The 17,447-nt window shown below is 34.9% G+C and overlaps 1 protein-coding gene across 1 annotated transcript in view; it reads right to left on the bottom strand.

The window, feature by feature from the left end:
• Nucleotides 1–17,447, bottom strand: part of OLA1 (Obg like ATPase 1) — a 106,813-nt gene that overhangs the window by 24,553 nt on the left and 64,813 nt on the right. The window contains exons 6-7 of the mRNA XM_062578466.1: nucleotides 16,477–16,557; nucleotides 16,107–16,204 (exon numbers count right to left, since the gene is read on the bottom strand). Coding sequence (XP_062434450.1) covers nucleotides 16,107–16,204; nucleotides 16,477–16,557 — 179 coding nt within the window. The remainder of the gene's footprint in view (nucleotides 1–16,106; nucleotides 16,205–16,476; nucleotides 16,558–17,447) is intronic.

Below are 17,447 nucleotides of genomic sequence, written 5' to 3' on the forward strand. Positions count from 1 at the left end.
CTTGACAGCCGCAGCCCTGCAGCCAACCCTGAGTGCTCTTGCTCAAACATCCACCAGCTGCATGAACAGTTAAGTCGAGATGGAGCAACTCAGTAAGATAAATAAAGGGACACAGAAGCCTTGAGAGTGACTGAAGACAGCAGAGGGATTTAAATTAGAAAACAGACATGTTTGCCTCATTAGCACTACTAAAGGAGGCAATGTTGCTCATGAGGTTTATTTTCTGTTTGTTTCTGGGTGGGAGGGAGCTGTCTGGCTTGAGTTCTTCAAAGGATCAATATTATCTATGAAGACCACTACTGTAATTAACTGTTTATTGTCTCCTTAATAAATAATTCTGTTCTCTGCAGATCCTCATTCTTGGAAAAATTTTAATGTCCTATGCCAACAGAAAGCCCCCCAAAACTGATTTGCTGCAGCCACATTACCTCTCTGCTCACAAGATTAAAACATACTGAGTAGAGAAGAGGGAAAAAAAAAAAAAAAAAGAAAGAAAAGAAAAAAGAGAGAGAGAGAGAAAGCAAGCAAAACCAAGCATTTTAGCATCCAAACTCATTTTACCTTGTAAATAACTAATTATATTTGAATTACTTTAGAAGAGAATGGAAAGTTCAAAAAGACTGATTCACACTGATCATTTTCATCTGCTTTAACAGATGCATTTCAACCTCACTGAATGACTAAAAATAAAAACTTTCTGTATTACAGCAGGTTCTTCAATTACAAATATATTTAAACAACAGTAAATGAGATCCTAATAGTAATACTAAAAAACAAATAGTAAAGAAACAGCAAATGGGATTCCTAACCTACAGGACATGAAACTCATCTGAGAAATGTTTTGTTTCCTTCCCATTCATTGGCAAAGTACTCAGTCACACATATAAAGATTTTGCAAACTACTTCATGATTACAACAAGAAACGCTAAGACAGAACAGAGTAATTAACCATGTAATAACTGACCTCTACTTCATATCTATCATGTACTCCTGTCTCTGTATTTCAATGCCTAGAATCACTTTTTTTTTCCTAAGAATATTTACTTCCTGAACACTTTCTATAATCCTCCCCATCCCCCCCCACCAAAAAAAAAAAAAAAAAAAAAAAAAAAAAAAATCAAATGACATTATATCATTTACAATCAGGGAACAAATACGTTAATATCAAGATCATATCATAAAAGTTCTCAGAAAGAAGTGCTACTGGTACTGTTGAACTTTCTAGTTTGTGTGATGCCATGCACTAGTGCATCAACTAATAACCTCACAGAATTCTCGCGCTCATCTAAGAAGAGACCCTGCTGAATGTCCTAATGCATCTTATTGTGAATCTTCAGCAAATAAAACTTCATGTATGAGCTCATGATGTGCTTTGCTGCTGGAAAGTCACAGACTCTGTGGGAAGCTTTTTATCTTCCCAGCAGTCAGTTCTCTAAGAACATCAGTGCAGCTACTGTAGTTACCTGTAGATTACTTGTATTTTCTCACATCTGTGTCCAGCAATCTAAACCATGATGATAAAGGGTCATTAGGTTTTGAGTGAGGAAGGGGATGGACTAGACAATTTGCTCTGATAAGCTCCTTGTTGTGAGCTCCAGTTTAGAATGTGAAATGCAGGGTATGCACGCTCTAAACCCGAACAGGAAACAGCTTACTCAGAAGGCCAATTAAGAATCAAGCTCGTAATATCTTAAACTACTCAAATACATCTTATCCTAAAGTTTTGCAATTAATAGTATTACAGTAAGATAATTCTATCATGGTAAAAAGGACATCAACTGTCTATTAGCCACAAAAGAATTCAGGTACAATTACTAAGATAACTGCTGTTTGGAGCACAGCAAAGCAATTTCCCACAGTGGGACTTACAGTTCAATTTACCAGTTGGGTAAATATTTTGTGCTCTGTAGTGGTCTAGAGAGTTAAGTTACCTGTAACATTTGAGCAGTGTTATACTTGGAAAAAACTTTCAACACAAACAGGTGTTTTAGTTTTATCTGTACCCAAGAATACATATTTTCTCCAACTCAGCTCTAGGAACTATTTCAAGGCTTTTCAATTAACACGAGATGCAAATTTGTGAGAGAAACAACAGTTCTTTTTTCTCCCCACTCTAAGTTCTTCACAATGACATCTTTTAAGTTGAAGACTATCTAGGGAGGAACGAGAATAAGCACAATGTAACCTATAAAATTATGTTAGCGCTCGAGTACACTTGATGAGGTAATATGCTATTTTTCCTTAGAGGGTGTTCTCAATTTAATAAAATAATAAAAATACGATCATTTGAGTTAGACAGTACTGTTACAGAGAGACAGATATCCACAAACAGAAGGCAGCTGGTTTTTTTTTGTTACATGTAGCAAAACCAGACTGTACCATGAATACAACACTGCCAAGCTCCATGATAGAGCTGTAAGAGTCCCTTTAGAATATTTACAGGGAAATTTTATGTCAAGCCCCAGACGATGGAGCCACTAAACATTCCTTGGTCAGTTTACACAGTTGTCAGAAGAAACTCAGGGACCTGAGAGTGCAAAAAACGTAACTACTACACTTCCCTCTCTTCAAAATTAAAGATTACATAATTATCGGTCAAACACTAACTCATCAGCTTAGATAGTTCAAAAGGGTTTTTCCTCCACTGCCCTTGCAGAAATGATGATACCCTACTAGGTTGCTTTTGAGTCTTAATTTCAAGTCAATGAAAACTGGTATTTTACACACACACACACACACACACACACACACACACACAAAAATTAGGTCTATTTCCAAAGTAGAATAACAGTAACAATCTACGCTCACAATGAGTTTTCCATTGAGATTCAAAGTATTTGAAAAAGAGATTATAATCTTATTAATCACTTTTATTTTACATATATACATCTGCTGGTTCCGTCTTCTGCAAGAGCACTAGCTCCATACACTGCAGTTACATTTTTTTGTTAGTACCTGGCCTTTAATAAAAATGCAACATTTGGGGAACTAACATTAACAGTCTACATCATCAGAGAAAATGAATCCTTAATAATTATTCATACACCAAGTAACTGTAAACCCAAATCATTTCTGAAGACCTGAATGTGTCAAGAACTTTGACAATTATGACTGGAGCCAGGAAACTGTAGCACTGCAGAATTTCTTATGAATTTTTCTAGTTACTTTTTATAAGTGCTGTCCTAGATGACAGCTTAATGTGTACCACATGCAATATTTATTCTTCTTCAGTGTCAGACTGTCTAGCCATCCAAGGGAATACAAAGAATGTCACTTATTAGGATAAAAGCACAAGGAAGGTAATCAAGGACATATGTAACATCAGCCAATCATGCCCTATTTCAACATCCTATTCCATTCATAACAGTTCAACAATTATTTGCTTACTGATAACTTGCTTTCAGGCTGTTTGTGTTCCCCATAATGGTGGTTTGCATTTATTTTGCTCTTTAGAATTGGACACTTGCTGTGCCATGCATATTTGTCAAAACTTGGTATCTTCTGTCAGAAATAGCTTTAGCATATCAAATCATCTCTATTTGTCAGAAATCACTAATAGAACAATCTAGTTACCTTCTTTGTCTATAGGGCACTAACATAACTAGAAATTAGAAACAAAAGGCTATCACGCAACCATACACTGCTGCAAAACAAGCAACTAAAACCATGCTTCTGTTAAATAATACTTGGGGTATATGCCTATATTTCTATGGAAAACCTAATAAAGAAAACAGACTTCTACCAGAAGAGAAAAATATTTCAGAAAGATGCTGTCTAAGCACAAAGATAGTAATCTTTCCCTTTTTCTTTTTTAGTTTGTAAAACTAGATTTCTTATTAGTCTTCCATGTATCTTTACAGTACTTTTTGGTTATTAATTTTAGAGGACACTTGTATGGAATACTTGCAGACATTTGATCAACTGATTCTAATTTATCTAATGAATGTGAGTTATGAAAAATCAGTAATTCACAAAGACAAATAGAGACAGGCTGATAGAGGGAGCCAAAGACAAACATTTACCCTCCAGAAAGTTATTTTGAAATAATAATAATTTAAAAAATCCTACAGGAAATTGAGCATGTGCATATGTGCACACACACTTCATTAATCATTGAGTACCCTAGGACATAAAGATTTTATTAAATAAAAACAGATATGGATTTAATGAGCCACTGAAATAAAACGTAAGCTAGAAAAATCATCACCTGTTTTAGATCCACAACATTTTGCAGGTTTTCAATGTATTAGGTGTAGGATTTTTTTTTAATATAAAAGTCTGTTTAGATTTAAATATGTTTTAATATCAGAAGTGTAACACTGTGCCAGTGTATGAGAACAAGAGTGAGACTTGATATAAACTGAAAAGTGAATCCAATTAATCCATTTTCACTGTTCAATTGCATGAAGCGAAAAAACAGAATATGCATTTATCCTCTTTCAAATACTTATCACCTAAACATTTCTTCAGGTTTTAGAGAATATTGCCAAAGCATAGGAAATCCCAAACATTACTTTACTGTAATTTCTTCTCAAATTGACTATAATTAAGGTAAAGCATTAGCAATAAATGTAGGAACTTTCCTCTCCAATTTAAACATCAAGAAGCATTTATGCTTGGTTTTAGAACAAGTATCTATAGTTTTATTCACTGTAAAACCTATCAGCAACAATCAGAATTTGAACATTAGTCGTTAATATTAGTCATTACAAAAAAATCAAGATGTGAAAATAAATTTTTTCCATCAAAAACATAAAATTATGTAACCTCTTTTGGGAAAAACAAGCAGCTGAAATATGTTTATGTATACTTAATACATAAAACTGATTTGTAAATAACCATAAAATAAAAAGAAAACCTACTGGGGAAAAACAAATCAAATACATGGGATTTTAAAAATTACCGGCAATGAAAAATGTGTGCGCACTGTAAAGCAAAGGATTTACTACAGAGCAGAAGTAAACCTGAAAAATGGGCGCCACGGCCACAGCAACCTTTATTTCTAATTATATGAAAGACTTTCCCTTTGCAGACATTATTTTCCTAATCATAGTAAATCATTTTTGACTGACTTCTGTTTCCATTTAGCTTCTAGATCTAGAAAACTGAACAATAACCTTGAACTATTTTCCCAGAGATAATATGGGAAATATTATGGATTTTCCCATATGAAAAAAATGGGGATATCGCAGGCTATTCACGAAGGATATTTTCAAGAGCATCATTTTCCAGATCCTATAAAAATCTCAAATTATCAGTAGTAATGAGATAAAGAACAGTATTCAAAATAAAATTAACTTCAAGTACAACAACTTAATGTGATTAACAGAACTCTGTAGCACATGATGGCAAACAAGGCACCAAGATATGATCTATACACACTTATTTAAGGAGCAGCTTAGAAGTACATAAATGTACTTTTTTGTAGACAAGATATGCCAACACCGAATAACAGATAACACAAAAGTTAACAAGAAAAGTTACCTACAGCTTTGATGTGTCTACCGTAAGAATGAAAGATCAGTTTACTTCTCAGAAAAAATCAGTTACGAGAATACTCATGGAATTTATGAACGAGCAAGGAAGTATCAGATCCTAACATCCATAACACGAGCTCCTTACACTGCTCCCATAGTACTGAATGGGAACACAAAACTCACCTCTACATAGCCATTCATAAGCATCTCTCCATCTTTCTCCTTCTCAACATGACCCCCCACAAAAACATACATAATATTAAAATGTGATGTTAACGTGTGATGTTCGTGTGCAATATTAAAAAAGATGTTAAAGCAGAGCACACCCGTATCATCTATTTTGTCTTTAACTTGAAGGAGTAATCTGCTTACTTTACAGACTACGTGGAACTTCTAGTTTCTGTAAACAATGCTGTCTAGTTCGTAAAGCCAGGTTCATCAACACTCGTTCATTCGGAACGACACAAGGCTCACTAAATTAGTAATAACAATACACAATAACTTACGAATAATAATTACTATCAAAATAACAAACTATCTCTGCTTTTTTTTTAAGTGATCTCGCACAATTATTAACCGATTTGCAAAACAAAAACAAACCAAAAAAAAACCTGTTATTTAAAATTCTACTTACTGGGATAAGACCTGTTCATTAGTGGGCCAATTTCAGATTCATCTTCTAGCTCATGAAAGAAATCATGGCATATGTAGATCATTCCCTATCTTTCCTCTATCCGACTTCTCCTAAGATTCGGATATGCAGAACAGCTAACTTGACTCAGCTACAGCAAATTAGTATATCACATTTTAACTGTAACGAGGGTTACAAAGGTCCAGTTACATTTCTCTGTGTCACAAAGGTGATATAAAATACTTGTGAAAGTCAACAAGAGATGGAGGGGAAAAAAAAAAGGCATCAGAACACAGGTCCTCTTCTCCAAGCAGATTTTTAACTCTCATTTTCAAGCAAAGAATAATCTTCATCCCTGGAAGTAAAACTGATTAGACTGTCTTACCTTACTTCCTTTTCTTTCTCTCATCAATATTAATTTACATATATTTACACAAAAATCACTGCAGTGAAGGTGTCTGTGCTTATAAATACACATGACAAAAAAAGACTAAGTACGGGATTTCTTCATTTGGAATGATGTTTCTCATCATGAATTTGAAACGTGAAAGGGCTTCAGACATGAAGATATCTACAGAGTTACAATGCACGGTCAATTTGATTTACTCTAAAATGAGAAAGAGTAAACTCTCTACTGAACTATTTAGCATTGGAAGAAAGATTTGAAAGCTGCATCTGAAATAAAGATATTACAGAAAGACAATGGCACTGATACAGTGGTTAACTCCCTGGTCTCTTACAAAATCCTTGAGAACCTGCTGACTGGGTTGTATTGATGATGCTCCAGACTAGTAATCCTGGACTGGAGCATAATACACATTACAGAATCTGGTCCTCAGTACAAAGATTGATTTCTTAAGTTGTTTTCCTTTCCCTGTTCTTCCATTCTCTAACAGAGACAAGTGAGAAAAAACATGTTTTCTCTTTCACTTTTTCCCTTTCAATGTTTAAGTTAGTTGACTTCACTTGTATGACAGAGGTGCCTATTCTCCTAAATATAAGCTAGTCTGAATCTAAAAATAGCAGTCATTAAAAGCAAGACGAAAGATCTCCGAAGCTACTTGTCAAAAGCCATGCTCTAGACTACAATGACATCTCCATCCTGTGTACTTACGCGTATAATTTAGCAACAGAGGTATTGTAACACGACTGAAATAGGAATCAGTTTGTTTCACAGATGCTGATATTAGATCTGAATTCTCACTATTCAAACAGAAGAGAAAAAACAGATGCTTCAAATACATTTGAAGGCTAAAAGTTTACAACTCCTCACACCACAAAACTTAGATGAACTTTCATCGCTGTCAAAGACTTACTGCAAGATTTCTTCAATTTGATATGCCAATAACTAAGACTGAAGCGTTCTCAAAATGAACTGAATCTTCATTCAGATATGCAAGCAGCACACAGCCTAGTCAGTTAAGTCTGCACCATCAGCGTTCAGTGAAAGATCACAACTACATATAGTGCACACTTAAAATCATTCCTAGCACTTTTAGAAGGCCTTGGAAAAAAAGAGGACTTGCAGAACACATCATATCTTTGCAGGTAATATTCAGGAGATAAACTACTGATACAATTCCATAAAAATATGCAATTACTGGACAATATTTTCATACAGTAACTTGATTTTTAAAATAGAGACAGTTTCCCAAATGAACATTTTTCTGATTTTATCTTTGATTTTTATCAGCATCAACAGTTTCAGGGAAATAGTAAGGCAAACTGAGGTAAAAAGCAAAAACTTCCCAAACATCGGAATATATTTTTATAGAAAATACTGGGAAGTAAGAGCAATTATTTAAGTCTTTACTTTCTCCATCTCCACCATGCAATAACAAAATCTGTATTCAAACATTTCTTTGCATCAAATTCTTCTGAGCAGTCTAAGTATTCTTCAGTTTTAAACAGATTTACTCTTGAAAAGGACATTGTACTTCTAGTGAATCTATGCAGAGCCAGTTAAATATGTCATATTGCAATGACTGCACAGCAAATGTCATGTCACTGTCTTGGACTATGTCACCAGCTACCATTTTTCTGTACATTTTTCTCACTGCTTACATCACACTGAATGAAGCAAAATTGTTTAATTAATTGATTTGAAATCTGGTGTCACACTATTTTCTCCCCCAGCACAATATATGCTAAATAGTATGGGCTTATAAATGGTGGTAAAAATATTTACTAAAAATTTACAATTAGAAAAGATCTGGAAGACAGAGTCAAAGCTTCTGAAGTTCTTACAAATAAGGAAGCCCCTTCTTATCCTGCACTCATCTAGACAACTTTATATGTAGTTGCATTTCGGCTGGTTGGAACCTAGCATCTATTGCCTCAGATTGCCTGCAGTTGTTCTACATTATGTCTTCACCCACAGAGTTGCGTATAAACAGCTCAGAAATTATGGTGATGGCGATGACAGCCAAGAAATAACTGACAAAATCATCTAGAGACACAAGAGAATGAACAGAAGAGGGGAAGGAAAGATGAACTGTTCAAAAGAGGGGCTGGGATAACACGCAGCCAGTAAGATATGGATCATACACAGAACAATGAATTTGGAAGTTACTTATAGCTTCTTTCTCTGAGCACAGCCTTACTGATATGAAATATTAATAAACAGTTCTTTTGTGTTATTCTGAAAGCATAATCAGCTTTAAACACACAGACATCCTTTCAGAATACAAGAGAACCACAGGAACTAGCGCACTGAGACACAGCTATGCTGGGCTGGTGTTTTGCATTGTGCTGTGCTGGTGGGTCATGTATCACTTAGAACATCACAGAAGTTGTTCTTTGCTGTTCTGGTCATCCTGGTCTCTACAGTCTGCAGTATTAGACAAATTGTAAGACTAGCTCCTGTCATCTCCAAATCCGCAGAGCTCACTAATCTCAAACTACGTTAGATCATTGGGTAACACGAGTATTATAACGCCTTTGCAAAAACAGACAGAAATCAAGAGGGATAGAAACTTTTCTTTATTTTCTGTCTTTACTGCCTAGTGTACTTATTTCCCAAGAACTGCCAGGTTCATCATCATACCTTCCTTTCTCTCTTTCTTTCTAAAAAAAAAAAAAAAGAAAAAACAACAACAACAACAGAAAACAGTTTCAGGACTCAATAGATCTTTAGTAAATTACTCAAGCTTTATTTCCTGACTTTGTAACCTATGCTTTAGCTGTAACTGCCATGTTGTAACCAGGTAGACTGAAATTTTTGGAAACAGCTTCACGATAAAGCATTGCTCATTTTTAAAACATTCTAGGAACATTTACTTTGAACATCTCTATTGTCCTAATGTTTTGGAGCCAAGAGCTTAGAGTTGGCACAGAGCACACTTACTATCGGAGATACACCACTACACTTGTGTCCAGATACAGTAAATTTATAATCTATGAAAATAAGGAGTTCATGTGCTCAGTAGCAAATACCAATTTTGAAATTAATACTGAAAATCTCAAAGATATAATCTCTTTCTATAACCCATAGCACCTGTGTGGGACTGGAGCACAAGAGCGAACCTAGACTTTTCCTGGAAGGTGTTTTGGGGACTGAGGTGAGATTATATACCAGAACTGAGACCAAGGAATGCATCTTCCCTATGCTTCCTTCTCCCTGCAAGTCCCCAGCTCCTGCTGTCACCCAAACAATAGGCTTTCACATGCAAAATGGACAGAGAACTCCAGAGGGAGACAGAAAGCAAAGCAAAATAAAAATGTGATGAAATCAAAAAAGCAGAAATGATCTGGCACAGATTTAAGGAGAATACTGGAGCTAGAAAAGAGGTAAAAAATTTGGAATAGGTAGATCTGAGTGAAAAGTCCCTGGAATTGGTAAGACAGAGCTACAAGAAGTTAACTGCGAATGTCAGGGCAAAGATGCTAAAAAGACTGCAATTAGTTGATGGATGAGAAATTAGTTTGTATTCGTTGATTAATTTGTGTAAGACATAATAAAGAATAATTATTTATTAAACAAACAGCATGCACTATCCCCTACTAAAGTAGGTAAGTGCTCACTGGAAAACGTACATGATTATCTAGTTAAAATAGTAAAAAAAAAAAAAAAAAAAAAAGGAGAATCATAAGGTATTACATCTCAATCAGACAGCATAAAGGTGCACCCAGAAGACCGAATTCTGGATCTTCTTTGTATACTTGACCTTAGAGCTTTTGTACGCAAAACACTATTACATACAGATAATATTAATTATCTTTTAATAATTTTTCCAATATTTCCAGTGTATGGTAGAGACAACGTTACAAATTAAGAATTTCTAAATTTTCCAAATCTGTCAACACAGAAGACTGCCTTAAATCATTAATAAGCTGTAAACTGTGTCAAAGAAACTTCTCGATACCATTGTGATATTACAATTTATAAGTGTGGTTTAAACAATTGTACATCAAGTATACTCTCTAATTCCTACAAGAATACAATTTATCTGTCTAAAAGTTAAGACTTTAAGACCAATTATATATTTAAATATACACTTAACAAAATTCAGAAAATACACATAATTCAGAAGCTGAAGGTAGTGAGATTAACCGCATTCTGCAATAACTCAGGTATCTCGCTACATGAACAATGTGCTGGTACTTGTAAATATCTGTTTACTCTAGAGGCTCTACCTGGTTTAAGACTATTTTCCACACTGAAAATGATGTATTTCTGTTTCTGTCTGCATGGCAAAAGTTCATTAGCAGAACTATCCCTTTTCTAAGGAAGGAAATAATTTTTGGTCTAAACAAACTAAAATTCTTTGGTTTTGGCAAAATTTGCTAAGTTCACCTATTTCAGACAGCACTGGAAAAGGCTAAAATGTAAACAGTGGAAGGACGTTGTGTTTTTGTGAGACTAAGATGAAGCAGTTTCATGCCTTTATTTGGTCAATATACTTTCAATTGTAAAAGCTGGTCTGCAGCTATTCTTTCTCTTAATTTTATTCTTATTTTGTATGAATTTATTAGCACTCTTAAAAATACACATAATACTTGCTAAATCATGTTTTGCTTCACAGTATGTCACACTAATACTACAAAAAGTACCCTTGATGAAGAAGAACCTGCCCTCTTTTGTCACACTTCTGTAGGTTTATCCTTTGGACCTGTTGGAAATAGATCTATGCAAGTTTTTTTTTTTTTTTTTTCTTTTTTAAATGAATGTCTTTTGAAGGGTCTGAAACCAAAATGCAAGTAAATACCTAGGCAAGAACTTTCACTCTAAGTATTTCTACATAAAGATCAAATATTTATTGCTTACAAATCTAGGAAGAGTATATATAAATAAGCATCTCCATACCACCTCTAAAACCACACACTGTGTGAAAACAGAAGGGGAGGTTTGGGAGCTTATTTTCTTGTTGGGAGGGATGGGGGTGTTAAGGAGTTTTGTTTGTTTAAAATGGGCCTGAAGACGTGAGATCCTTCTGGATAGCATTTCTTCTCCTCTCACAAACCTCTTACTTGGATTGCATTCTGTCAGCCCAAGATGCTGTCTTGCTGTTTCGCTAAGATGGTGAACAAACAACTATTTAATCTATTCTGCCAGTGGCCATGTACCCACAGAAAGCAACAGACTAATACCAAATCTCAAGCTCCCCCAGGTGAAAACGTTCTTTGCTAACTAGTCTAAAAGTGAAACACTGACTGAAGCAGATAAGAACTCAATTCGTACTCAAAATTACTCAGTCTTCTTTATACTTTACCCTGACATTTCTTTCTTTGTTTCAGACTTTCCTCTCCCCTTCCCTCTCCCCTGCCTTGCCTTTTTTTATTTGGAACATCTGAAGCAATAAGGAAAAGATGAATAGAAAAGGATTATTCACTCTCATACTACTAGATCTAAGGAGCATCAAATGAAATTATGATGTGGTAGATCCAGAACAAACATAAGGAAGTACTTTTCCATATAGCACATAGTTAAACTGTGGAAGTCCCTGCTCCAGGATATCGGGACGCCAAAAGGACACTTGGGTTCAAAAGGTGAATGGATAAATCCATAGAACAGAAATCAGTCAAAAGTTATTAACCAGAAGTATATATTTGGTATATCATATGTAATGTATCTGGTTCCACCAGTCCTACAGTAAGAGATTGCTAGAAGCTGGGAACGTAGATCCTGTTTGCTTAATCCATTCCTACACTCTTCCCCGGACAGCTGCTAGTGGCCTGTCGGAAAAAGGATACTAGAAAAGACGGACCATTCGTCTGACTGATATGGCTCATCTAGCTTAAGAACATACGAAAAAATACACAAATTAATTAGAAAGGATTATTTATTACCATAAATTTACCTATTTATTTTAAAAATATAGGATGTAAGATACCTAAAGGGAGATATCCTATCCCATCAGCACCCAACTTCTTTTTGTTAGCAAAATGTCAGGAAATTCTGAGATACAGTCTTGAAAATAACGTTAACACACATTTGGACACTCAAAAAGTCTGACCTACATTAGAAAAGAAAGGTTTAAGTCCCAAATGACTTAACTAAGATGTTATAGATATTCCTAATTTCATACTTCATATTATAAAATCTTCAACAGCATAATCAACTCCGTCAATTGCAACTTAAGCATAGCGTGAAGAAATCCATTTGTTTAGACATGAGCGCAGTTGAGCCAAAAGCTCAGCCTATGCAGCTCTGACATGCACAGCGTGCTTGGTGCTCACTGCAAAGAAACCTCCCAACACCCTGAAACCAACAGCACATCAGCATGGTCCAGGCAGGACAGTCACTCTTTAATAAGCTCAGTATATTTCATAATTGGATTCTGTGTTATGACCTGCTAAAAGCATCCTCTTTAGCAAGACTAGAACATCAACCTTTAACTAGGGGAGGGGCTCATAAATCTCATGTCCTGGATTTGTGTGACATCTTGTGACTCAAAGCAGTTTTAATTGAAAATTGTTACTTATTTAGAATACTTTCATAATGATAAAACTCAAATACAGACAGACGCCGTTAAGGTAGTTGATCTCCATAAAAATTATTATGACTTATTAAAAAAGGGCTTGAGTATTCAGTTAGAGCATAGCAATATGTAGTAAGAATGGTTTCAGTGGATTCTCCCTATACGACATCACGATTACTGTCATCTGATCATAACACTAGTGAGACTAACACAGCTGCCATGTCAGCTTCTCTTCAGGGGCTAGGTCTTAATCATAAATCAACTGAATGACTAATTCAACATTGTTAAAACCAGCAAGTAGCTGCTTGGAGTCATTCCAGTTTTTACATCTTTCAAAAGGTCAATACACCTACTCAAACACACAATAGTCCTATCTTTCACAGTGTTTTCTTCTTTTCTAGGATTGAAAAATAACATGTTACCACTTAAACGTGTGTTTTAACTAACAATTAAAATGTTCATTAATTCTGAACGAGTGACCCACTAAAACAAAGAAAACTTTAGTTTTCTCTCTCATACCCACAATCAAAAACCCTTCCTCTTGTTTGCTGTGCTTTAAATACTTTTCTAGTTATAAAAGACTTATGAAAACATTTTATTGCTGAGCATTTCCTGCATTAACCTGACTTCTGTTACAGTAAAATTATGAAATAAGCTCAGAAAGAAACTTTTAAGTTGAACAACTAATCTAAACGTGGCTTAGATTATTATTATTTTGAGGAGTAGATGTTCATATTTGAAAAGTGACAAATTAAGTGACATCTAACAGTAAAATATATTCTAATCATTTACATCTGTTTGCGCCACACAAATGACAAAAGCCTACCGTTAGCATCCTTCACAGGAAACATTTCTTCTGCACTTAAATATAGAAGCTATGTTGCATAAACAGAGGATTTAAAGCTGTAGCAGAGTGGCTGAATGAAGGAAAATGGCAATCTTTCTGGTTCTAGTAGATGCCTTTCCCTATCACACAATGTTTCCCACTCATAAATACATGACAAATACTTCCTCAATCATTTTTTACGAGCAGGGATGCACAGGGGGTAGTCAATGGCTAGCTTGAGGGAAAATAGGAACAGCAGGAGGCAGAAACTGTACTGAAAATGGCTATGTGGTAAATTCTCTTCTGGAACATCACTCAGCTACCCAGGCTTTGATCTTTCAGCTACAATTACACTAACATCCATGAGATCTGGATTTTTTTTTAACTAAATCATTAATTGTAATAGAAATAGTTAAATCATTTCATTATACGATTCTCCAATACAAACATCTGATTTTTTTTTTTTTTTTTTTTTTTTTACAAATTAAAAATCGCAATTTATACAAAAATTTGCTTTCAATTGGGTTTAACTATATCATCATCACAACCAGCCTCACAAAAAACATGGGGTGACTGGCGACAGCTAAATCACAGACTGGCGTCTCCTAAGTAGTCTGTCTACCATTAGGGTCTGGGAAATGGTATTTACTGTACAATTAGAGTCAGTGAGCTCTACCTGTAATCATCCAAATACAGGTGTGAGGATCCTTTTTCGGACAAGGAAACTGATCATCCATTTTCACAAACTTTTATGTCTGTGCTGTTATAGCAAACCTTAGGAAATCTCAATATTTGTACTTAAGAAAAAAAAAAAAACAACACCCGATAATAACAGAGTAAAGACTAACTCCTGATTTAGAAGACTCTTGTTTATAACTACTTTTAATGTTTAAATCATATTCATAAAACATTCTAAAGGTGAACAAATTCATATAAAACTATAAAGTTTGCCCAAATATGAAAAACTTGCCACATTTGTTACCAAGCTTTATCTAACATCTACGTTTTGGGGCTGAGTGGGGTTGCCATTAAATAGGTTAAATTTTATTCTTTAATACAAACACAAAATGTCTTGGAGTATCAAAAGGACAGTTTTAGTTGCAGTAATTTCATAGAATTTATTCTAATGATTTATTGGAGTTAACCATCTGACATTAATTATTGTTTTGGCTTCCAGTCTATGAATGTTTATTTTTCAGTTTAAAGCCTTCTCACTCTTTGATATCATATGGAAATGAGAATTTTTAATGGAAAATTGAAACCATGTGCATCTAAGTACTTAATGAAGTACAGGGAGAAACAGAGGGTGCACTTTAGGAGAATTCAGATATTCCGCTTTGGATACTTTTGATTTATTTGGATGAGTTACATGCATATATCTGTTCACAAACACATATTTATACATCTTCAAAGTATCTCAATGTTTTAAAGATCTGAATACTAAAAAGAGAGTTTTCTAAAACAAAATATACTGCTATTAATTTTTCTTCATAGAATACTATTTAATCTGTTCCCTCCTCCACAAACCAAATGTTTTTTCCTTCTACAGATTCCTATGACATGCTATCACACTGTGTTTCTCAACAGCAGATACCCACCATGTGTCTACCATGCTAGGAGTGGATCTTCATCCCATTCGTTGAACGTCTGTAAGACTGATTCTGTAACCATCATGTACTTAAGTCGTAATATTGATGTCAGGAATACTTAACTTAAACCTGCACTGCTGATGACATTAAGCATCACCAAAATAGGCCTATAAAATGTAAGCAAAGTGCAAACAGTGGCAAAGAAATCAGGCACCCAACTGCAGACAGAAGTGTAGTGTTAAAAAGTGCAATTTTGCCACAGTTCAAAAGATTTTCGTGCAGCTCACATTGCTTCAGTCCTCTGGCTTGAAGGTTTTAGTTCTTTGGAATGAAAAGGATGTCATTCACATAATCAGTATTACACAACATGATAAAAACCTAGGTTTACTTAAATCCATCTTTCTAAATCAAATCTATGTTTTTGATAGCTACTGAATTCATATAAAAAGTATTTTTTTTTCTATTCTGCACTTTATTCAAGGTTTCACTATATGCATTGTACTCAAGTAGCATATCAACGGGTGCATAAATAAGAAAGTTCAACATTAGCCTCTACTCCTATTTTAGTTAATATTCTCTGTGATCTTAATGTGCATGGAATTATTCACCACTGAAAAATGTGAAACAGAAACAAGTTCAGATATTTAACTTGAGAATACTCACCATTTGTTTTTCTTTCTAATGTAGTCTTTTTCAGAGAGGTTAACCAAGTAGATCATTGGTTTTGATGTAAAAAATAAGTGTTTGTTCAAAACATCAATCTAGAAGAGAAAATAAAAGAATAGAATTTTAAAAACCTGTTACAGTAACCTGAGTTAATTTTAGGACTCTCTTTTCTTCACGACATTTCTGAGAAGGCAACAGAATTAAACCAAAATACATAGATTGCTCTCTGGTAAACACCAAATCTGCTTATAAATTTAACATCCAGTACGCTTAGAATCTGAAAGAAAAAAAAAAAAAAACTTTAAAAACAGACAATAACAGGTAGCAAAATTAGAAATCAGTGCATGGGATAAAATTTATAGCCTACCTCTTTGTCATTCCAATCATGATAGAAGCGGACAGCTTTCTTTTCATCAATTACCCAGGTTTTGATTTTGCACATTATGTCCTATGCAAGATCAAGAAAAAAAACAAAGTCAAAAACTCAGCTGGAGATCAGAGAATTCTTTTCTATAAGCAAGGCATCTAGCCATCAAGATGCAAAATGTACACACAAACTAAAAATTAGAAAGTATCTTTAAAAAAACTAATTTTACTGTCTCAGAGAAATAAAAAAAGTCATTAGTTTAAAAGTCACTCAAGAGAAATGCTGAGTATTAAAGCAATATAAATCTCACGGATAGAGAGTTAAATACACAAGATTCAGTATCACCTCTCTTCACCCAAAAAAATAGCAGGGCTCATAAAATGTATGTAAAAATCAGGGCATTTTAGATTGCTTTTCAAACTCAGTAAGATGCAACATTTGAGCATCCAGCGGGAGAGACCACATACAATATAAACATGCCATTAAGAGAAGGGACCGGGTGGGAAAAGACGCCGCGACCGTGTATTTTTTTAAACCGTTAGCAAAAGAAACTGAGCCTATTATTGATGATCCACCCTTCAAGAAATTAATTCAAATGGCCAAAGCCCTTTTTATTCCGCATTAATTTTTTGCCAACACCTTCTCCCTCCCCCCCCAAATGAAACCTGCCAAAGCCTCCATTACACAATGGCAAGAGCCTTGCACTGGTGACCTCCAACCAGCTGCATTCACTTTCAGAACATCTCTCTCGGCAGGAAATCTAAAGGCCTTTTAGTTAGCAAGCTAGTGTGCATTCAGAAGGAGTAACTGCAGGAAGAGCCCAATGTGCTTTGTTTCTCTGGCCTTTCTTCACAGAAAGATTAATCATCTGTGAAATGGAAACGGCAAACAGCAAGTGACACAAACTGAACCCTTCAAGCCTTTCCTCATCAGTTTTGTGGGGCTGAAGCTGAGAGCTGCGTGTGGCAAGG

The sequence above is a fragment of the Rhea pennata genome, chromosome 6 (assembly GCF_028389875.1).
Source record: "Rhea pennata isolate bPtePen1 chromosome 6, bPtePen1.pri, whole genome shotgun sequence".
Lineage (NCBI taxonomy): Eukaryota > Metazoa > Chordata > Aves > Rheiformes > Rheidae > Rhea > Rhea pennata.